At 35.3% G+C, this 24,466-nt stretch overlaps 1 protein-coding gene across 6 annotated transcripts; it reads left to right on the top strand.

Moving 5' to 3' along the window:
- Positions 1 to 3,460: 3,460 nt before the first annotated feature.
- LOC112747104 (uncharacterized) lies at positions 3,461 to 10,693 on the top strand. Of its 6 annotated transcripts, XM_072216555.1 has the most exons (9): positions 3,461 to 3,771; positions 3,850 to 4,527; positions 5,750 to 5,846; positions 5,935 to 6,062; positions 6,165 to 6,248; positions 6,875 to 7,504; positions 7,646 to 7,745; positions 7,827 to 7,970; positions 10,493 to 10,693. In XM_072216555.1, exons 6-9 carry the CDS (start codon positions 7,208 to 7,210, stop codon positions 10,525 to 10,527), a joined length of 576 nt encoding a protein of 191 aa, XP_072072656.1. In that variant the 5' UTR covers positions 3,461 to 3,771; positions 3,850 to 4,527; positions 5,750 to 5,846; positions 5,935 to 6,062; positions 6,165 to 6,248; positions 6,875 to 7,207; the 3' UTR covers positions 10,528 to 10,693. The 6 variants fall into 6 exon arrangements, 5 of the variants coding, with proteins under 5 accessions (XP_072072656.1, XP_072072657.1, XP_072072655.1 ...); XR_003174777.3 differs by lacking the exons at positions 3,461 to 3,771; positions 3,850 to 4,527; positions 5,750 to 5,846; positions 5,935 to 6,062; positions 6,165 to 6,248 and having other exon boundaries at positions 6,796 to 7,565; XM_072216556.1 differs by lacking the exons at positions 3,461 to 3,771; positions 3,850 to 4,527; positions 5,750 to 5,846; positions 5,935 to 6,062; positions 6,165 to 6,248 and having other exon boundaries at positions 6,796 to 7,504.
- The last annotated feature ends 13,773 nt before the right edge of the window (positions 10,694 to 24,466 follow it).

Genomic DNA, 24,466 nt, shown 5'->3' with positions numbered 1-24,466 from the left:
TGCGTGCCCCTAAACGCAAAGCAACATATAACAAATTTTATATCATTTCGAAGCCCGGATGTTAGCTTTCCAACACAATTGGAACCGCCTCATTTAGACCTCTGTAGCTCAAGTTATGGTCGATTGAGTGCGAAGAGGTCAGGCTTGACAGCTTTACGGTTCCTTCATTTCTTCATGAGTTCTCCCACTTTGTATGCTTTTCTCCTCACTTCTTCCATCCAATACTTGCCTTATGAACCTGAAATCACTCAACAAACACATCAAGGCATCGAATGGAATTAAAGTGAATTAAAATCACCAATTTAGGGGCGTAAAAAGCATGTTTTCACATTTAAGCACAAATCAAGGGAGAATTGCAAAAACATGCTATTTCATTGAATAAATGTGAGAAAAGTTGATAAAACCACCCAAATTAAGCACAAGATAAACCATAAAATTGGGATTTATCAAAGAGCATATATTATTAGAAAGATAATGGAGACAAAGGAGACAAAGGAGCATATATTGAAGCTTTAGCAGAGTCTACTATCTATTCTTAATATATAAAAGTAGATGGATAAGTTTACCCACATTACTTTTAAGACATTTTTCTCCTCCTACTAATGCCATGTCAACAACATCTCTTACTTGGCAAAATTTTAGAATCAATCACTCAATTTTTGCTAAATTAACTATTATTTTCAAATCAGCAAAAAAATAAAAATATACAAAAAAATACAAGTAATAGAAATATATGCAAATCAGGCTGCAAAATTACCAATGACAATAATTAGAAATTAATAATGTCTAACCAAATTTGTAACCTACAAGAATTCATATCCCTATATTTATTATATCTTACCGTTATAAACAATCTATTTTTAATAAATATCCATATTACAAATGTCATAATACTCTATTAATCATAATAAATTTTACATTACTAATATTCAAATTCCATACTATTTAAACTACTTATATAAGTCTCTTATCACTATTTCTTTAAATAACATCAAATTTAACACAAGAAATTTATTTTTGCTCTACACAACATCTCAAACTTACTCAATGGAGCATCATTCTTTGGACAATATCACCAAATAAATACACAATTGGTTTATCAAAGTTCGCATGGTTCGTCTATAGGAAACATTAACACCCACAAATGAAGAAGAGTCTCGTTGCTTAGAAATGATTATATTGGATGAAAAGGTATAAAACAAACATATTTATTGTATTTTTGAATTGAATTTACGAAAAAATACTTTAATTAGCTTTGCTTTTTATACTTTTTATATTATTTTATAATACTTTACATATAACTGTATTTTAATATCATTAAAATTATACTTCTTTTAATATGATACTCATTGTTCTTTTTTAACTAATTATTAACTATGAATTACTAACACTACAAGGAACACATCTTCATATAATTATAAAGAGAAATATGATAAACAAATTCAAACATTTGTTACAAGAAGAAAAAGTCTAGACTATAAAAAATTTAAAAATAGAAGTTGCAAATGATTTGTATAGACCAATTAAAGGTACAATGAAAGCAAACTTTTGCTCACAACTGTTGTGAAAGAAATTAAGAATCCAATTTTAAATATTTTCCAACACTATTTTGAATTTGCATCACTTGACACATTGTCTAACAGAGTGGGTCAAAGAAAAATACTAATAGGTAATTTCATTTTATACTATTTAAATTATCCTTATTAAAAATAACTCATTAAACAAAATCTACACATTTTTGTTCTTTTTATTGTAGATATCATTGGAAAACTACATCAAGAGATTAAAGAGAAAGAAAACCATACAAATTCAAGACACATCTTTGGAAGAAGAATATACATGCAAAGATGGAACAAACAACATAATAGAAAGTTCATACAGCTCAACAATTTATAAAGAACATGCCTTCATAAGAACCTACGACACAAAGAAGAAAGCAATAATTCTAACAATAACCAATAAAGAAAAAGGAGGACGAGCGCCACATAAGAAGACTAAGTCCATCAACAAAAACAAATATAAAAATTAAACTACCAAATAAAAATGTCACTTTGTATAACTTTAACATCCAAATCTTTTGTATTACGAATTATTTTAAACAAAACACCTTCCAAATTTAACTTTAGTTTACACATATTTAATTTAATTCTACAAAACATAACCTTTTTTAATATTTATTATATATTATCATTAATTTATCATCCGTGTATTAAGCGGATCTCATTCTAATTATTACTTATTAAAAAGATAATTGATACTATTCACATTTTAAGCTGTTTTTAATTAAACTTTTGTCGTTTTATTTTATGTCTATTATATCTATATCTTTCTAGACATGTCAATGATACTAGAAGTACTTCTTTTTGTTTTGATTCAAGTAGAACATGGCTCTAATATATGAGTTAATTATATGGATATTATTAGCATATCAAATGTATATATATATTACTATATTTTTTATACATTATTTATTCTTAATGGACTGTTGTAGTATTTTAGAATAAAGGATTTTTTACCTGTTGAATAACAAATACGAGAGTATATTAAATTATATATAAGTTTCATTTAGAGTTATAAATTACTTTATTATTATGTTATTTAAGGTATAACATATTTTTCATAAATTTCAAACATATTTTTTTATAGTTTTTAGGATCATGAATCTGTATAAGTCTAATTTTCAACCACACAAAAAAAATTGAGTTAATTTAATGTATTTTTTAATTGTATTTTGTAGATATGCATATGAAGTTAGATTATGCAATTTTTTTCTCTGTTTCTCTCTCATTTGTTTCTAGAAAGAAGGCGGTGATTTTAAAGATAATGAATTATTATTTATTAGTTATTTATTTTCTAAAAATTGATCAAAAAATAATTAATTAATATTATTCTATCAATTTATTCAATATATTAAATTGATTTTATTTATATTAAGATTAATTTTAAATATCTTAAAATAAAAAATATAATTAATCATAATTTACATCTTAAGTTATGTTGAATACGTGGTACTCTAAACATTATATTGTGCATAATTTATTAGAAAATATTATTTTATAGTATCTTTTTTATTTAATTTTTTTGTTATATTTTATACTCTTTTATGACTGATTTTTATGTGTATTTTTTATTGGTTTTATTTAAATTATTTTGTCTGGTATTTTGTGCATTGAATAAAAATATCTATTATAATAATAAAAAAATAAAACTAAATTTCAATCAGTAATTTTATACTCTTTAATTGTTTTTCACTTTCACTCAAGATTTTAATTTTTTTTAAGTATAAATAGTCGAATTTCATTAATGCTTAACTAAAATCACAAATGAGTCCATAAAATAAAATAAACAAAGTATTGCTCTTTTAATTAAATCATACAATACAGGAAAATAAAGTAAAAAATTCCGTTTCTTTCGTCCTTCTAATTTTAGTTCTTTCCACGTAGTGAGAAATTCTTTTTCTATGCCAACTGCACATTTTTTTCCCACAAAGAGCAAAACAAAATACTAAGAGAAAGGACAAAGAGCATAAAACTAAACAAGGAAGATAAGGGAAGAGTATCGAAGATTTAGGGCAAACTCTGAACTTGCAATATGCTCAATGCTCAGTGGTTGAAGTTTTCATTTAAATGGCCACAAGTTTTGCGCTTTCCATATTTTCCAGCAACCCCAAGCCACCAACTCCATCTTCTTTGTCATTTTTATATTCTGAGGAAGGCAGACTATTTGTCTTTGCCACGATTGAGGTAGCGATTCTTGCTGCAGGTGCAAAAGGTAAGTTGCTATAGAGCTCATTTTTCCAGATTTTTTGTGATTCACAACAGCTAATTATTGTATGGATGATCATTTCAGGTTCTTTCTGACATCTTTCAGCAAACTTTTCTTTTTTGTGTCTCGTGTGCTGTTTGTGCGATCATAAAATATAGTAAGATATATTTTCTCTTATTTTTTATTTTTCAAAATTAAACTCGATCTTGCCATGTAAATGGAAATACAATAAAAATTATTCGTTAATTAATGTCATAAATATGGAAATTTCTTTGACTTAATTCAGATTCTTTAATTTTTAAAATATTACAAAAACTTTCTCTTTTCTTCCTTCAATAAATTTTGATAGATACATCACGATTTCTAGAATTCGTGCCAATGTTGGAGTTTACCACCGTTGTGGCTCTCTATAAGTACATTCCATTTGATTTGTACAAGGATTATCAAACTATCTCTTAATCTACATTTAAATTTAAATTTGTAATATTTTTAGTGTGTTTCTTGTGGTAGGTATCAATGGCAATTAGGTGAGTAAATGTGTTGTGTGTACGTCTTATGCATAAGATGATGTTAAAATGTATTTATTTTTCACCAAGTCCGAGGACCTTGGTTTTTAAGTATGATCTCATCAAGCATATCAATGTTGGTTCCACATATAAAGTGTAGAAGTTTAAAGTTCGTGTCATCAGACTTTGGAATTATTCTCACTTTACAACTTCCAGAATGAAGACACCTATTGAGATGGTTGCCCTTGATGAAGAGGTAAATTCTTTTTTTTACATTTGATATTTTCTTTGGTAATGATTGAGTAGTAAACATCAGTTATTTACTTATTTATGACCTTATAAAACTAATGCATGCAAGGGGAGACAATTCAATGTTCTATTAGAGGCATATTTGTTCCTATCTTTAAGAACTGGCTGAGGGCAACATGTACATGGTTAGTTGCGTCAAATACTATCAAGTCTAAGCCTACTAGACATGAATTTAGAATCTACTTCAAGAGAGATACGATTGTGCGTCCAGTACAAGATTTTTCAATTCCGTTGAATGGATTTGATTTTGTTTTGTTCAAAAAATTTTATGCAGAATCTAAGAAAGATGGTTATTTAGTTGATAGGTACTTTCTTAGAGTAATCTATTTTGCATGTAATGTTAAATTCCTTGAAAACTAATTTTCAAAGAAAAAATTGATTAATTATATTGTACCACATAATTTGTTTATATTTAATCTATGTTATTTGAATTCGATGATGCGTTGATTTTGTTATAAGTATAGTACAAAAAAATTGTATTATTTTGTAAAACTTTTCTTCAATTTAGTAATAGCTTTGTTGTTTATTCTTATGCGTTTATTTTAGCACATTTAAAGACAAATTTGAAATATAGTAATTAAAGAATCAGTTCCTTTAAGAGTATCATTGATAACCAAAAAAAAAGTAGAAATAATTGATTAACATCATTATTATTATTTGAATGTATTTTTTCAATTATTTTTTTCAAGAGGAGTACCACACAATCAACGATATTTTCTTTAAACTCCGTATTTAATATTTGCAATTTTTAGAGTATCGATTTATGGGTTATTGGAACCAATTTATTTATTACAAGGCATTAGCCAATCTTATATCCAACATGATTTATTATAATAAATTTAATTACAATTTAACCAGGTGCATTTGTATTTGGTTTCGATTGAAGTAGCTCTTATATAGAGTTTTTCATTTTTTATTAGTGTTTTTTATTGTTAGACTGGTCTTGAATATTTGTGTTTTGTATTTTTGGTGCGAATGCTTTTGGTTGTAGTATTTTTGAAACTCCTTTTCCATATTGAGTGGCATTATGTCTTTTAGTTATATACATGTACTCTCAATTAATTATTTAGTTGGTGACGTGTTCAATTTGCCTATTTTTAAATTCGTTTAAAGCACTTGCCGTAGTGGTACTGGATCTATTTACGTTTAAAACCATCATTATTTTGCAGATGTAATAGGTTAGCTTGTCTTTATGGGTGACTTGGTCGAGTTTATGAAGGACGAGAAACTGTCAAATTATATCACCATAGAACTTGATGACCTTGAGTAATGCTTAATATTTTATGTTTGGGGTAAAATCTTATTTGCGATTCTATACCTCTCCTTAATCTACAAGCATTGCTATTTTTTATAGGGGTGGACAGAAATTAAGGATTACATTATAGCAATCATTTTCTCTTGACTTTCTCAAATATCTGGAAGAACACCCGCATCTTAGCTATGTGGTTATTCTCCAAATGGGCAAGATGAAATTGTTTAATGGTTTGTTTCTTTTAATGGTCTGTTTCTTTTATGCGGTGGTTGAATGTATGTTAATCATCGTAATATGGTTCTATTATTTTCTTTAACCTAGTCTTTTTGTAGGGGTTATGGTGTTTCCAACACAAATAAAAATTCTAAGCTCTTTATCAATGAGGAGTTTCCAGTTACAAAGGAATTCTTTGCAAGGTACAGTGTATAAATTAAGAGTTTAAGTAGAAGAATATTTATAAAGAGCTTTTGTGTAAGACCCAGAACCTTTGAAGAGCCTTTTTATGATCAAGTCTCAAATCATATAGTTATTTATAGCCTTAATTTCAGAAATTGTTTTATTAAAGATAATTAAGGCAAGTTTTGATTTATTGAAATTGAGACGAGTTATGATCTTTATCCAATTTTATAATTGTTGGGTTATTTTCTATATTTAAATTATAAATTTAGCAGTTGTGAAACAATAAGGATTTTATATGTTTTGGACTAAGTAACTAATATTTTAAATATTAGTACTGCTATTTTGGAAAATAGAGAAATTAATTATATTATTTCTAATTTTTAGATTTGGGCATTTTATTGAAAATAATTTGTGAAAATGATGAACAAATGGCATTTTCTATATATAATTAGTGTTGGATTTACATTGGGTTTCAATTACTATATTATTCCCAATTTTATGTGAAATTACTAAAATGCCCTTAACCCTAATTTACACAACACAACACTCTTACCCTTCTTCCTCACTCTCAGCCGTCACACCCTACCCCTCTCTTCCTTGCTCAGCGGCACAAGTCAAACACAGTTTTCTTTTCCATGAATAGAAGAACAGACGCAGAGAAAGAAAGGGGGAAGCAGGGAAGGGAGATCCGGAGGGAGGAAGGGCGTTGCCACCACGCCTCGGCGCCGCGCCACTGCGCCCTGCCGACGAATCCATGCTGCTGGTGCCACCAACGCTGACGATGAGGGATGGCTTGCCGGTGAGGGGGTCGCGGGCTTGTGGCCGACATCCTTGTCGCCGAGAAAGAAGGAAACCATCGGCGCCGCTCAAGGTAGAAGAGTGCCGCGAGAAAGCTACCACCATCGCCTGAGGAGAACCCGACGAGAGAGAGAGAGACAGATCGCAGAGAAGAACGCGACCCAGGAGCCTCTGTGTCATGCCGTCAATCTGCCGCCGTGCTGATGGACTGTCGCCGCCACCAAGGGTCCGTCGCCGTGGGCTGTTTTCGCCCTCAGTGCTGCCATTGAAGGGAGCTCACCGCCACCATCGCGTCACCTGCGTAGTCGCCAGCTCGTCCACAGGTCGCTGTGAAGTGCAGTCCGCTGCTGCGACACTGCTGCTATCGTGGCTGTCGCAGTGTTCATCGCGTCCCTGGTCTGCCGGCGCCACTGCTGAGGGCCTTCGCCGATCTACGCGCCGCCGCTGTGCTCCTTGTTGCCATTGCTGTCAGAAGGTACCGCCAAAGCTTCTGGCCGCTTCTGCCGCCGGGAAACGCCATTACCGTTGCTGGAAAAGTATGCCAGTAAGGGGTTTAGTTGAGATTTCTGTTCTTTTGAAATTCTGGGAAGATTGTTGATACTGCGTGGTTGTACAGCTGCTATTATCAGAGATTCGAGCTGCCGCCATCGCTCGGAATTTAATGGAGCCGCTGCCGAGTCGATTTGGAGTTGCGGCTGCTTCGTTTTGTTATTTCAGTGAGTATTTCGATTTTCGAAAAGCCCTGCGTTAGTGCTCTGTTCTGTGTAATAAAGTATTTGCGATGTTAATGGTTTTAGGAGTTAGAATCCGGTTTGCTTATGCCGCTTGTAGCTGTTTCTGCTTTCGAGAGAGCAAGCCGAGTCGGGTTCTGATTGCCGGTGATTTCGGGCAGAGCAAAAAGAGTTCAGTTGACACGCTTGGGTTAAGTTTTGCTTGCCGAGGTAGGGGCGCTTTCCAAAAACTATATTTTATATGTCGGAATTATTACATATGGATACTGATGTGAGGTAATGTATTTGGTGATTGTATAAGCCTTATGTGATGATTGATTATCCTAGATGAATGTAATTATATGTTTGAATGGATTATTATTTGGTTTTGATGAACAGATTGTTGTATGGTTTTGTGAAACAGAATGCTTTTCAAGCTGATTCTTTAAAGATTTGAAATATGAGTTTAATCCGTTGAGGATTGGTTTGGATTGAGTCAATTATTTTGATGATGTGAAAGATAGAATACTCTTGAAATTCAGCCTGGGTTGCTTTAATTAATTTGGTCTTTGATAAATGATTTATTGCTGAACCGATTCTTCTAAACTTTGGAAATGAGTTAAATCGGTTGACATTGAGTTGATTTTGAAATGGTTTCCTTGAGATATGCCACTGAGGCGACTGTTGGTTTTAGCTTGCTTTTGAATTGATTTCTGGTTTTGAGCTGTTGAAAAGGAATGAGAAACGGTTTAGTTGGGACCCGAATCGGGTGGCAAAAGTCCAAGTTTTAGGGGAGGTGCTGTCGAAATTTCTATAAAATCCGAGTCTTTATTGAATGTTGTATGGAGAAATGATGGGTTAAAGACTTCTACTATTTTATTTGAATTATCAAGAAAAGGATGATTCATGCTTTTGAAATGAATTAATAAAGAGGAAATTGTGATTTAGTCTTGCTTTTTAAGAAAGGCATTGTATCTCTTTCAGGAGAAGGTTATTTAGATGAAACTTGTGTTTTAAAGCTGTTTGGATGTAAAGAGGGTTTATGCCTTTGAATTTGACTTGGGGGTTTCAATTAAAGAAGTTTCAATGACTTTGAAAGAACCTGAATGTCTATTGACAAGTTTCATTTTGAAATGTTTTGAGAAAGGTTTTAAGTACTCTTTGAATTCTGAATTCTTGCAAGACTAAAACAATTTTGAACAGTTGAAACGTTCTAGAGTTTATCATGGGGGTTGAAGTTGGTTTTGCCTAAGTAAAGGAAACGGCTTTGAAAGAAGTAAATGATTACATGACTCGGGTTGGCTTAAATCCTATTTTATTACTCAAGTCGGAAAGCCAATGTTTTAATGATTTTAAATGAATTTGGCGAAATAAGTTATGTTATTCTCCCCTAAAGACTTGGGACTCTGCCGAGGAACTTTTGTTATAAAATCCCATTGTTGGATGGGTGATTTTGAATATCTCAAAGAGGCTTTTAACTTGCCATGATTATGGAAGTTTTGGAAAGAGGATGCCGAGAGTGGCATTGTTTTGAAAGGAGAATTTACCTTGAGTAAAAGTGGCTTATGAGCCTGAGATGATTTGAGAAATGAGATCTTTAAAGCCAAGGCTGAAAAGAGTTGAAACTTGATTTCAAAGTGAAATGAGTTGAGAAAATGATTTATGGCTTAAATGCCGATTTCATGAATTTGATGATTTTGAATGTGGAAGTGCTGTTTTATTGAGAGCCGGAATGGCTGTGTATGTTTATACATATTGATTGGTTCTGGATTGAACCGTGAGCCGGAATGGCTGTGTATGATATGAATATTGGCTGGTTCTAGAATGAACCGTGAGCCGGATGGCTGAGATGGATGTTGATCCATGGATGAGATTGATTGCATGTTTATGCTGAATCATTGATAAATGTGAATGTTGCACTTCCACTATCTGAGATACGAGTTTCCCTGGGTAGTAGCAGTGGCTAGCCACCACGTGCTCCAGGTTGGGACTTGATACTCTGTTGACCCTATGTCGTAAGTGTGGCCGGGCACTGTGAAAGCCCCGGATGAGCTCGCCCCCGTAAATATTCACCAGTGAGGGTGATGGATATGGATCATGATTATGATCAAGTTTATGATGAGTATAACTCGAGTTGGGGATGCGCGACAGAGGGACAGTCCAATGGTTAGCTACCAGGACTTGTCGGGTTGGCTCTATAACCGACAGATGATATCATCAGCCACTAGGGACAGGCATGCATCATATGCATTTGTGTGACATTGGTTGGGTGTGCATATTATACTTGGTTTGCCTATGTGATTAATTGCTAACTGTTCTACTTGTAATAACTGTTTGTTTGTGCTTGAACTTCCTATCTGTGTTTGCATCTGGGACTCTGTTGGATTGAGGTGATTGGTTGTTGGTTGGATTGTTTGGGCCTAGGGCCGTGGTTGGAAAGAGATGAACTGACGGTTGATTTCGGTTTTGTGTTTCTGGTTTGGAATAAAATATGAAAGGCTATTTTGGTTTCGCTTAGATAAACCGCTTTGAAAGGCTTTTGAGTTTTTGAGAATTGAACGGTTCTTCTTTCTGAAAAGATTTCCGACTTTACTTTCATCGTAAACCGTTATTTTTGAAAAGAGGCATAAGACGGTTATGAATCACTGGTGCGATTATCTTCATGTATCCTATTACAGTAATTCCCAAAAACCCTCTACTGAGAACCCTTTCGAGGATGATGTTCTCACCCCCCTACATTTTTCCCCTTTCAGGATATGGGCGCAGAAGTTACGAAGAGCTTATTTAATTGTTGTTGTGATGCTCTATATTGTTTTAGTTATGGTTTATTGTACCCTCGCCTTTATCTTGATATAATCTGTAAGAGGGATAGGAATTGTATTGGATTATGTTTGTAATATTATTTATATATGTGTATGTATATATATGGATGTACTCTTTATGAGTTTTTGTAAGTTGTATGGTATTTATGGATGTACGTTATCGAACGAAAGTATCTTTGGGAGCGGTATTGCGGTTTAAAGTTTTAAACAGGCTCATATTTTAGTATTAAATAGTATAAGTGTCGTCGTAATGTCCGAGCTATCAGAGTTACGCAGCCGGAAGCGTGAGCTTTGGTAGTTAGGGTGTTACATTATGGTATCAGAGCAGTTCTTCCTGTAGAGCCTGAGGAATGGACTTACTATGCTTCAGTTGCATACTCTGAGTGTTTGTCATGTATTAGGCCTTGTCGAATGATGAGAAATTAGAGCTTTATGCACATGACTGTCTATTGATTAACGCTGTTAGTCTTGCATTGCATAATTCTTGGTATTAAGTTTGGCCGGCTTAATACTAGTGAAATATGTAAATGAAAGTACTAATGGGTTATCATAGATGATATACGAGTTTTGAGTAAAGCGAATCGCGGGTTTTGGAAAAGTTGGAAACTATTTCTCGAGGCTATTCAGTTGTGTGTCTTGAATTTTGTTCGAGTCGACCCGTTCTTTTATATCCTAACTTGAAGTTCTTGTTTGGTACTCCTCTTGAAAAGTAATTTGATGTTTCCACTCTATTCTTCTATTCATATGCATTCTTGAATGATCTTAAGTGCATATGCTTGTTTAGAATCCTTGATGCATCTGTCTTCCTCTGTTTGAGTTCTTGATTCAAGTATTCTTTGATATAGTCTTGAACTTGTCTTAATGTGCTGTGACTTTTAACTCTGGGTTCCGAGTTCATTCTTAGAGAACTTGTTGATTCAGTTTTCCTCTTATTTGACAGTGATTACAGCTAATTTTGGGATTTTTATAAAAATTGCTGTTGACTAGATATACACTTATCTATATGTGGAACTTTGAAGATTTCTTATACAGTTTAACAACTATTTATTTCTAATACATCACCTGTACTTTTACTGGTTTGCGGAACTGCATTTACTTGAAATACAATTTGACTTTCTAGTAATTTTACTATAGTGCCAACGCACATCTTCATTTGATTGTGTATTTGGGGTATTTTTCAAAATTCTGGAAAGAAAGGGAATTTCTCGCTTTTATCCCGGTTGAGTTTCATTTGATAAACTTTACTTAATTCATTTTGATTTGAGTTTGATTTAGCATACTACATGGTTTATGCTATTGTTGTTCTTTTGAAAATGTTGGACTCATAGCTTTCTTCTTATGATCAGACTCGCTCCTTCTTAAGCTTTTCACCTCTATGAATGTTATACATGATTCTGTTTTTAACTAATCTTTTACATCTTGTGAAATTACCATTGATCTTGGTTTGTCCTCTCTTGTGAATCCCATTCTTATGTGAGTCAGTTTGATTCGTTTCAAAATAGTGCATCGTTTATTCTCTCATTATCTCTACAAGAGTTTTTAGTCAAAGATTTATTCTTGAGGAATTACTAATGATTGAGTTGTCTTTCCTATGACTTTTATATTCATTTGGAGTCAATTGAAAGCTTGTTTGATGACTCATGCCTAGTGAATCTTGTTTGAACTACTTTGATTTAAGACCCTTTCTTGCATGGCTTGACTCCTTTTTAGTACATCTTAAACTTCTTGAATGTTCTTATGAGATGGGGATTTCAAGAACACTTTTGGAGTCTTGTTTTGGACTTTTTAAAGAAGTTTTGAATTCTCTTGTAAGAAGTTTTAAACGGAATTTATTTTCTGTTTCTCGATTTAGATTGAAACCATTGTTCAATATTGATGAAGTTAATTTAAAAATCGGCATGCGCTATTTTAAATGAGGTTTTGGAAAGTTTCCTTGTTTAGTGGAAACCGGTTTGTTTGTAACGCACCACTTATTTCCTTACCAGATTGTAAGCAAATTTTTATCTCGGAGTTTCTTTTCTAAAAAGAGTTTAACTTCCTCTTTCGTACTTGCTATAAATGTTATACATGCTTGTTTGAATATGAAGTTTTGAGAATTTTGAACAAGCATCTGATTATTTCCGAGTTTTTATGAACTGCTTTTGGTTAAGTTGTGCATTTAATTATCTTTCTAAAATATTTGAGGAAATATTTTAGCTCTTAGCCAAAGTTGTGTGCATTTGTTTTTGGAACTCTACAAAATCTACTTCAACATGGAATTGTATTGAAGTAAAGCCACATTTATGCTTTTGTTACTCTCTTGAAGGACATTTGTTGCTTAACTTTTCTTTTAGACTGCGAGGTGATTTTCCTGCAAGTTTTCGATTCTTTTAAGAACAATGTATTCAGAAGTATTTTTAATCATGCCCTTGAGTTTTGTGAGCTTTCCCTTGGGTTTGAGATATTCTCTTTTGTAAACCTCATACTTCATCGACTCAGTTTGAGTTTGTTTCAAGCTGATGCGCTGGTTATCTTCTTGTTGATCCTATTGAACTTCTTTGATCTAAGGGTTATCTTTGAAGTTGTCAATTGAATTATGTCTAGCAAACTTTATTGCTTGAACATCCATGTTTATCTGGGATTGGATATATTCTTTCAAATCTATGACTATTGTCTTTGACATCCGTCTCTCCTTTCTAAGATCTCATATTCTTCTGAGTAGACTCGAGAATTGTTTTGGTATCACGTGCGACTTATAGACGTAGTAACGCGATGCGTTAGTTCTTTAAGACGTGATATGTATATATGGAAGGTAAAGTGGTAGGTGTGTAACGTTATGATGAGTTGTGGGTGTTTTATCCCTTGCAAACGAGCTTGCGGGTGTTAGGCTTATGTTTGGCTATGAGGTTGAAAAGTGTTTGACAGAGTTGGAAAGTTGAAGCCTTGAGGTTGATATGAGATTAGTGTGCGAATATTGAGCACATCGTTTTAACTCCATCCTGTTTTATAGCCTTTGATGCTTTGCCCTTCTATCACATGATTGACCCATGTTATCTTTTGCATTGAGCCTACCTTGTAACGTTTGCTTTGCAATCACACTCCTACCTTTACACCCTTATGCATATGACAATCAAAGTATTTGAAAATCATATATATGATTATATTTTGAGATATTTTTGCTTCTTCCTTAAAAGTGTTCGAGGGTGAACTGTTATGGAATTTCTTTCGTTTTGTATCAATTTTCGAGGGCGAAAATTTTTATAAGGTGGGTAGAATGTAAGACCCAGAACCTTTGAAGAGCCTTTTTATGATCAAGTCTCAAATCATATAGTTATTTATAGCCTTAATTTCAGAAATTGTTTTATTAAAGATAATTAAGGCAAGTTTTGATTTATTGAAATTGAGACGAGTTATGATCTTTATCCAATTTTATAATTGTTGGGTTATTTTCTATATTTAAATTATAAATTTAGCAGTTGTGAAACAATAAGGATTTTATATGTTTTGGACTAAGTAACTAATATTTTAAATATTAGTACTGCTATTTTGGAAAATAGAGAAATTAATTATATTATTTCTAATTTTTAGATTTGGGCATTTTATTGAAAATAATTTGTGAAAATGATGAACAAATGGCATTTTCTATATATAATTAGTGTTGGATTTACATTGGGTTTCAATTACTATATTATTCCCAATTTTATGTGAAATTACTAAAATGCCCTTAACCCTAATTTACACAACACAACACTCTTACCCTTCTTCCTCACTCTCAGCCGTCACACCCTACCCCTCTCTTCCTTGCTCAGCGGCACAAGTCAAACACAGTTTTCTTTTCCATGAATAGAAGAACAGACGCAGAGAAAGAAAGGGGGAAGCAGGGAAGGGAGATCCGGAGGGAGGAAGGGCGTTGCCACCACTCCTCGGCGCCGCGCCACTGCGCCCTGCCGACGAATCCATGCTGCTGGTGCCACCAACGCTGACGATGAGGGATGGCTTGCCGGTGAGGGGGTCGCGGGCTTGTGGCCGACATCCTTGTCGCCGAGAAAGAAGGAAACCATCGGCGCCGCTCAAGGTAGAAGAGTGCCGCGAGAAAGCTACCACCATCGCCTTAGGAGAACCCGACGAGAGAGAGAGAGACAGATCGCAGAGAAGAACGCGACCCAGGAGCCTCTGTGTCATGCCGTCAATCTGCCGCCGTGCTGATGGACTGTCGCCGCCACCAAGGGTCCGTCGCCGTGGGCTGTTTTCGCCCTCAGTGCTGCCATTGAAGGGAGCTCACCGCCACCATCGCGTCACCTGCGTAGTCGCCAGCTCGTCCACAGGTCGCTGTGAAGTGCAGTCCGCTGCTGCAACACTGCTGCTATCGTGGCTGTCGCAGTGTTCATCGCGTCCCTGGTCTGCCGGCGCCACTGCTGAGGGCCTTCGCCGATCTACGCGCCGCCGCTGTGCTCCTTGTTGCCATTGCTGTCAGAAGGTACCGCCAAAGCTTCTGGCCGCTTCTGCCGCCGGGAAACGCCATTACCGTTGCTGGAAAAGTATGCCAGTAAGGGGTTTAGTTGAGATTTCTGTTCTTTTGAAATTCTGGGAAGATTGTTGATACTGCGTGGTTGTATAGCTGCTATTATCAGAGATTCGAGCTGCCGCCATCGCTCGGAATTTAATGGAGCCGCTGCCGAGTTGATTTGGAGTTGCGGCTGCTTCGTTTTGTTATTTCAGTGAGTATTTCGATTTTCGAAAAGCCCTGCGTTAGTGCTCTGTTCTGTGTAATAAAGTATTTGCGATGTTAATGGTTTTAGGAGTTAGAATCCGGTTTGCTTATGCCGCTTGTAGCTGTTTCTGCTTTCGAGAGAGCAAGCCGAGTCGGGTTCTGATTGCCGGTGATTTCGGGCAGAGCAAAAAGAGTTCAGTTGACACGCTTGGGTTAAGTTTTGCTTGCCGAGGTAGGGGCGCTTTCCAAAAACTATATTTTATATGTCGGAATTATTACATATGGATACTGATGTGAGGTAATGTATTTGGTGATTGTATAAGCCTTATGTGATGATTGATTATCCTAGATGAATGTAATTATATGTTTGAATGGATTATTATTTGGTTTTGATGAACAGATTGTTGTATGGTTTTGTGAAACAGAATGCTTTTCAAGCTGATTCTTTAAAGATTTGAAATATGAGTTTAATCCGTTGAGGATTGGTTTGGATTGAGTCAATTATTTTGATGATGTGAAAGATAGAATACTCTTGAAATTCAGCCTGGGTTGCTTTAATTAATTTGGTCTTTGATAAATGATTTATTGCTGAACCGATTCTTCTAAACTTTGGAAATGAGTTAAATCGGTTGACATTGAGTTGATTTTGAAATGGTTTCCTTGAGATATGCCACTGAGGCGACTGTTGGTTTTAGCTTGCTTTTGAATTGATTTCTGGTTTTGAGCTGTTGAAAAGGAATGAGAAACGGTTTAGTTGGGACCCGAATCGGGTGGCAAAAGTCCAAGTTTTAGGGGAGGTGCTGTCGAAATTTCTATAAAATCCGAGTCTTTATTGAATGTTGTATGGAGAAATGATGGGTTAAAGACTTCTACTATTTTATTTGAATTATCAAGAAAAGGATGATTCATGCTTTTGAAATGAATTAATAAAGAGGAAATTGTGATTTAGTCTTGCTTTTTAAGAAAGGCATTGTATCTCTTTCAGGAGAAGGTTATTTAGATGAAACTTGTGTTTTAAAGCTGTTTGGATGTAAAGAGGGTTTATGCCTTTGAATTTGACTTGGGGGTTTCAATTAAAGAAGTTTCAATGACTTTGAAAGAACCTGAATGTCTATTGACAAGTTTCATTTTGAAATGTTTTGAGAAAGGTTTTAAGTACTCTTTGAATTCTGAATTCTTGCAAGACTAAAACAATTTTGAACAGTTGAAACGTTCTAGAGTTTATCATGGGGGTTGAAGTTGGTTTTGCCTAAGTAAAGGAAACGGCTTTGAAAGAAGTAAATGATTACATGACTCGGGTTGGCTTAAATCCTATTTTATTACTCAAGTCGGAAAGCCAATGTTTTAATGATTTTAAATGAATTTGGCGAAATAAGTTATGTTATTCTCCCCTAAAGACTTGGGACTCTGCCGAGGAACTTTTGTTATAAAATCCCATTGTTGGATGGGTGATTTTGAATATCTCAAAGAGGCTTTTAACTTGCCATGATTATGGAAGTTTTGGAAAGAGGATGCCGAGAGTGGCATTGTTTTGAAAGGAGAATTTACCTTGAGTAAAAGTGGCTTATGAGCCTGAGATGATTTGAGAAATGAGATCTTTAAAGCCAAGGCTGAAAAGAGTTGAAACTTGATTTCAAAGTGAAATGAGTTGAGAAAATGATTTATGGCTTAAATGCCGATTTCATGAATTTGATGATTTTGAATGTGGAAGTGCTGTTTTATTGAGAGCCGGAATGGCTGTGTATGTTTATACATATTGATTGGTTCTGGATTGAACCGTGAGCCGGAATGGCTGTGTATGATATGAATATTGGCTGGTTCTAGAATGAACCGTGAGCCGGATGGCTGAGATGGATGTTGATCCATGGATGAGATTGATTGCATGTTTATGCTGAATCATTGATAAATGTGAATGTTGCACTTCCACTATCTGAGATACGAGTTTCCCTGGGTAGTAGCAGTGGCTAGCCACCACGTGCTCCAGGTTGGGACTTGATACTCTGTTGACCCTATGTCGTAAGTGTGGCCGGGCACTGTGAAAGCCCCGGATGAGCTCGCCCCCGTAAATATTCACCAGTGAGGGTGATGGATATGGATCATGATTATGATCAAGTTTATGATGAGTATAACTCGAGTTGGGGATGCGCGACAGAGGGACAGTCCAATGGTTAGCTACCAGGACTTGTCGGGTTGGCTCTATAACCGACAGATGATATCATCAGCCACTAGGGACAGGCATGCATCATATGCATTTGTGTGACATTGGTTGGGTGTGCATATTATACTTGGTTTGCCTATGTGATTAATTGCTAACTGTTCTACTTGTAATAACTGTTTGTTTGTGCTTGAACTTCCTATCTGTGTTTGCATCTGGGACTCTGTTGGATTGAGGTGATTGGTTGTTGGTTGGATTGTTTGGGCCTAGGGCCGTGGTTGGAAAGAGATGAACTGACGGTTGATTTCGGTTTTGTGTTTCTGGTTTGGAATAAAATATGAAAGGCTATTTTGGTTTCGCTTAGATAAACCGCTTTGAAAGGCTTTTGAGTTTTTGAGAATTGAACGGTTCTTCTTTCTGAAAAGATTTCCGACTTTACTTTCATCGTAAACCGTTATTTTTGAAAAGAGGCATAAGACGGTTATGAATCACTGGTGCGATTATCTTCATGTATCCTATTACAGTAATTCCCAAAAACCCTCTACTGAGAACCCTTTCGAGGATGATGTTCTCACCCCCCTACATTTTTCCCCTTTCAGGATATGGGCGCAGAAGTTACGAAGAGCTTATTTAATTGTTGTTGTGATGCTCTATATTGTTTTAGTTATGGTTTATTGTACCCTCGCCTTTATCTTGATATAATCTGTAAGAGGGATAGGAATTGTATTGGATTATGTTTGTAATATTATTTATATATGTGTATGTATATATATGGATGTACTCTTTATGAGTTTTTGTAAGTTGTATGGTATTTATGGATGTACGTTATCGAACGAAAGTATCTTTGGGAGCGGTATTGCGGTTTAAAGTTTTAAACAGGCTCATATTTTAGTATTAAATAGTATAAGTGTCGTCGTAATGTCCGAGCTATCAGAGTTACGCAGCCGGAAGCGTGAGCTTTGGTAGTTAGGGTGTTACATTTTGCATGAAATTGGACATCCATAAAGAATATTTATAAAGGGCTTTTACAAGCTTTTATGTATGGTATACATTGTGCATCCAATGGAATTGGACAGAAAAATATTTCTCCTACTTATGTAAGACCTTCTACATTAGGGATAAGATTTGAACAATTTTTAACTCTATCAATGGCTCCCTTATTAACAAGAACTCCACTGTCTGTGTTAACAAATAGTACGTATAATTAATGATTACCAAATGATTCATGCACCAATATTTAAAAAAAGCATGCTTCATCGGGATCATTTATATAATATAGATTTATTACAATTCTAGCATACTCTAGTGTACAAAATTAGCTTCCATCACACTTTACTTCCCAGAGATTGTAAGACCCCAGATTTTTGGAAATTTCATAATAAGTTATTTGCGATTTATTATATTTATTTAAGAGTATATTTTCAAAATTTTTTATATTAATTGGATATTTTCCTATTTATGATTTAAAGTTTTAATAATTGAAAAATAAATGAGAATTTCATATGTTTTAATTTGAATATTTAGATTTTTGAACTTATTCTATGATTTTGAAGAAAATTAATTTGATTATCTTTAATTCTTAAACTAGAATATTTATTTAAAAATATTTTTTAAATTGATGAATAAATAGTATTTTCATATATAATTATTATTGGATTAAAAAATTATTTTTCAATTACTACTCTATACCCTAATTATATTATTATTTGTTCCAGAAAAATATAATAAACCCTAATTTACTAAAGACTCCCGAAACAGACACTAACCTAACCCTAACACCCTCTCACCCTTCCTTTTCTCCATTAGCCGCCGAAGCCCTCACCCTCACCAACGAACACACACACACATAGAGAAGAAAGGAGAAAGAAAAGAGAAGTGAGGGAAGAGCAGAAGAAGAAAGAAGGAGAGGGAAGGAGGGAGACGACGCTAGTGGGCATCACTGCCACCGTCACCGTTGCCGTTGAAGTAGGAGAGAGAGAGAGAGAGAAAGCGTCGTTGAGTGAGAGGGAGCAAGCTACCATGGGGAGCGTCACCACTGCCAGGGGTTGTCTTCGCCCACTGTCGCCGTTCCATCATGCTCATAATTGCAGTCCATGGAGTGTCGTCGCCGTCCCGTCACTGCTACCACCGTTGGGTCCGCCGTGGCCGTAGAGAGGAGCACTGATAGGGGAGTGAACCTGAATGTTGCTGTTGTGGGAATTACTACCGAAGGAGGAGGAGGGGTTTCCGCCACTGACTGAGCTCATCGGGGTTGCTCGAAGGTTGCCGCCATGTTTGTGGCCACTGAAAATGGTGTTGTGGTTGCCAGAGTCACTGCCAGAGCTGCTGCTATCTGGTTCAGTTGTTTCTCCTTAGTTACAATAAGCATTTTTGTTCCGGAACCCTTGAAAATTAATATTCTATTATGTTTGGTTAGAGATTCTTAGATTTTGGTAATGTAGCTGCCGTTGTTGTTGTGATAGTAAGATAGAGTTGTGGTTGCGGTTGCCACTGTTGCGGGCCAGGAGAAAAAGAATTTGATGCATTTTATAACTTTTAGGTTTTGACTATTCGATGTAAGGGAGTTTTCTTAAACTCATTTTACTATCAAGAATTGTTACAAGTCGATATTAATATGAAAAAATATATTTTTACGATTTCGTAAGTCTTATGACTTGAACTGAGTTGTCTTGGATAAATGATTGATTTATTGATTGATTAAATTGGTTTCTGAATTGTGATATGATTATTATTGAGCGTTTGAATACGTATTGATAGTTGAGGTTGAATTATTGTGTTTTACTAGATTGGTTGTTCGAATTCTGGATTTTTGTTAATTTCTTTGAGTTGAGTTAGTTATTATTGAGATAATGATTTATTGGAAATGATTTGAATGACCGAGAGGTGTTGGTTTGGTGGTTGGGATCCTTAAAGGGTGGCAAAAGTCCAAGTTTTAGAGGAGATACTGCCAAAATTTTATGAGAAATTGAAAGTTTTGTTTTGGTTAAAATTGATTTAAAAACTATTTTATTTGATTTTAATATTACTAAAGGAAGGAGTATATTTTGAGACGTTTTAGCAAATTTTTTAGTATTATTGAAGACTAAACGATTATGTTTTAATTAGGTGGTGAATTGGTTTTGGGAACTTATTTTAAAATGAAGGTGAGTTTTATTCAATTAAATTTAGTCTAAGAGTTATGTTCTTAGGGATTTTGAAGGGATCTGAAGAAACAAATTATTGAAGTATGTTAAATGATTTTTCGGATATTTTGAAAGGAGTTTAAATTTGAAATTGATTTAAACGGGAAAGGATTGGAGGAAAAGGTGTTAAATGGTGCGTTGTAAGGAAGGTGGGAATATTTTGAACTTAATAATCAAATTGAAATCGGTTTAAGGATTATCCTTATGATTGAAAAGTGTGACAGAATACGTAATTCCTCTAATGGTGATAAGACACATTCCCTCTAATGATGATAGGGCACGTATTCCCTCTAATGGTGACAGGGCATATAATCCCTCTAATGGTGTGGTGTGCAAAATTGAACCCCGCACAACTGAACTGGCAAGTTGGTGTGCGAAATCGTGATCATTCCTTCTTTGGTAACGGCGCTAAAAACTCAATACGCACGTTCATGTTCTTAATTCTGTTTCACAACTTCGTACAACTAACCAGCAAGTACACTGGGTCGTCCAAGTAATAAACCTTACGTGAGTAAGGGTCGATCCCACGGAGATTGTCGGCTTGAAGCAAGCTATGGTCACTGTAACACCCTAGCTACCAAAGCTCACGCTTCCGGCTGTGCAACTCTGATAGCTCGGACATTACGACGACACTGATACTATTTAATACTAAAATATGAGCCCTGTTTGAAACTTTAAACCGCAATACCGCTCCCAAAAATACTTTCATCCGATAATATACATCCATAGATACCATACAACTCACAAAAACTCATAAAGAGTACATCCATATATACATATATATATATATATATATATAATATTACAAGCATTACCCAATACAATTCCTATCCCTCTAACAGAATGTATCAAGATAAAGGCGAGGGAACAAAAATATACTAAAGCAATACAGAGCGTCTCAACAACAACTAAATGAACTCTTCATAACTTCTGCGCCATATCCTGAAAGGGGAAAAATGTAGGGGGGTGATAACATCATCCTCGAAAGGGTTCTCAGTAGAGGGTTTTTAGGAATTACTGTAATAGGATACATGAAGATAACCGCACCAGTGATTAATAACCGTCTTATGCCTCTTTTCAAAAACAATGGTTTACAATAAAAGAGAAATCTGAAATCCTTTTCTGAAAGAGTAAACTGTTCCTTTAAAACAATATTCAAAAGCCTTTCAAAAGGTTTACCTATGCCGAACCAAAATAGCCTTTCATACTTTTCCAAATCAGAAGCACAAAACCAAACCATCGGTCCATATCATTTCAATCACGGCCCTAGGCCCAAACAATCCAACCATCAACCAATCACCACAATCCAACAGAGTCCCAGTTGCAAACACAGATAGGAAGTTCAAGCACAAACAAACAGTTATAGCAAGTAGAGCAAGTAGCAGATAATCTCAAATAGTCACAAAGGCAAACCAAGTACAATATGCACACCCAAACAATGTCACATAAATGCATATGATGCATGCCTGTTCCTAGCGGCTGATGATATCATCTGTCGGTTATATAGCCAACCCGACACGTCCTGGTAGCTAACCATGGACAGAAACACCCATCGCGGAGCAAGTAGGTTTGAGCTACAACCCCATTGCTACTACCCGCTCAACCCAGAGCCAGTGGAATAACCACTACTGCGGCTACTACCCAGGCGGGTGTTTAAAAGCTTAACCTGGAGCGAGTGGAATCACCACTACTACCGCTACTACCCAGGCGTCACAGTCTCTGACCTGGAGCAAGTGGGACGAACCACAACCCTTGCTACTACCTAGGTATATCAAGCATATATTCATTCAGTCCCAGCCATGGATCAACATCCATCTCAGCCATGCGGCTTAAATTCATAATTCATAGTCAGCCATACGGCCCATAACTCATTCGGCAATCAGCCATAAATCAATATCATACACAGCCATTCCGGCTCACGGTTCAATCCAGAACCTGCCAATATTCATAATCATACACAGCCATTCCGGCCCATAACAAAATAGCACTTCCACCATTCAACATCATCAAATTCATAAAACCGGCATTTAAGCCACAAATCACTTTTCTCAAGCCATTTCACTTTGAAATCAAATTTCAACTCTTTTCAGCCTTGGCTTTAAAGATCTCATTTCTCAAATCATCTCAGGCTCATAAGCCAAATTTACTCAAAGTGAGTTTCCTGTTTAAAACAAAGCCACTCTCGGCATTCTCTTTTCGAAACTTCCAAAACTATGGCAAGTTAAGGATTTATTTCAAACTATTCAAAACCACCCGTCCAATAATGGGATTTTACAATAAAAGCTTTTCGGCAGAGTCCCAAGTCTTTAGGGAAGGTCAACCTATATCAATTCCTTAAAATTCATTGAAACTCTTAAAATCATGGATTCTCGATTCAGGTAACTAAAACTGAATTTATTATGAAACCGACCATGCAAAATCACAAGTTCTAACCCGGTCCAAAAATCAACTCATTTGAAAAGGAACCGGTTCATTTGAATCAAACCACTTTCAGGTTTCTTTTTGGAACCCATTTTTCTAACTCTTCCAAAATGCCTCAAACTTAATTACTCAATCAAAAGTCTAGATTCCATTGAAATCACTAAAAGCTCCTTTTTATATTGAAATCAATATTGGAGCATCATTCTTTCCTTCAGTGATTCAAACGGTAAAAATAGTTCATTTCTAAATAAGTCAAACTCAAGGCATAAAGTTCACTAAATAAATTAAGCTTGAAAATATAAATATTCTCTTAATAAATCAAATAATACAACTTCTCAAATCCGATCCTTTTTAAATAACTTTACAAATAAGACTAGGATTTTGTAGAAATTTCGGTAGCACCTCCCCTAAAACTTGGACTTTTGCCACCCAGTTCGGGTCCCAACTAAACCGTTTCTCATTCCTTTTCAATAGCTCAAAACCAGAAATCAATTCAAAGCAAGCTAAATCCAACAGTCGCCTCAGTGGCATATCTCAAGAAAACTATTTCAAAATCAACTCAATATCAACCGATTTAACTCATTTCCAAAGCTTTAAAGAAACGGTTCAGTAACAAATCATTTGTCCAAGATCAAGTCAATTAAAGTAAACCAGGCTAAATTCAAAAGTGCATTCGACTTTTCACATCATCAAATAATTGACTCAAATTAAATCAATCCTCAACGGATTAAACTCAGATTTCAAATCTTTAAAGAATCACTTCAAAACATTACATTTCACAAAGCCACACAACAATTCAACCGAACCAACATCCATAATCACTCGAGTCAATCAAATAACACATAAGGCAGATACAATCACCAAATACACAATATCTCACAACAGTATCCATATGTAATAATTCCAATACTTAAAACATAGTTTTTTGGAAAGTGCCCCTACCTCAAAATGCAAATTCCATAATCCAAACGTCTCACAGAGTCCTTTCCGCCTCAACCCGAAATCAAAGGCAGCTTCAAAGCACAGCCCCACACATTTCCGCAGTAGCACAAACAGCTCTAATTTACGACAAGCAACCTCAGTTACTAAATCTTAAGAACATTAATATCGTAAAGGCTTTAACACACGTACGGGACACTAACGCAGGATTTCAAAACATAATTACTCACCGAAACAACAAAATGAAGCAGCTGCGATTCCGGACCGACCCGACAATAGCTCCGGTAGAGGCAAAAAGCTATGGTAGGTCGACTATAATAACCACGCAGCATCAAAATCTTCTCGAAACCCAAAATGACAGAAACCACAAATTTAACACCCTTACCGAAAAGTTGAAACTCACAGAAATCACTGAACATAGCAGCTCCATTAACGGTAGCTCGTACCGCAGCGACCCAGGCAGCGGCATCAGCTGAACAGCAACTCCGATGATGCTATTCCAGTGAGTTTCCTTACTT

Source organism: Arachis hypogaea, chromosome 15 (genome assembly GCF_003086295.3).
Source record: "Arachis hypogaea cultivar Tifrunner chromosome 15, arahy.Tifrunner.gnm2.J5K5, whole genome shotgun sequence".
NCBI classification, from domain to species: domain Eukaryota; kingdom Viridiplantae; phylum Streptophyta; class Magnoliopsida; order Fabales; family Fabaceae; genus Arachis; species Arachis hypogaea.
Note: the sequence above shows the minus strand (reverse complement) of the source record. Positions and strands in the feature narration are given on the sequence as shown.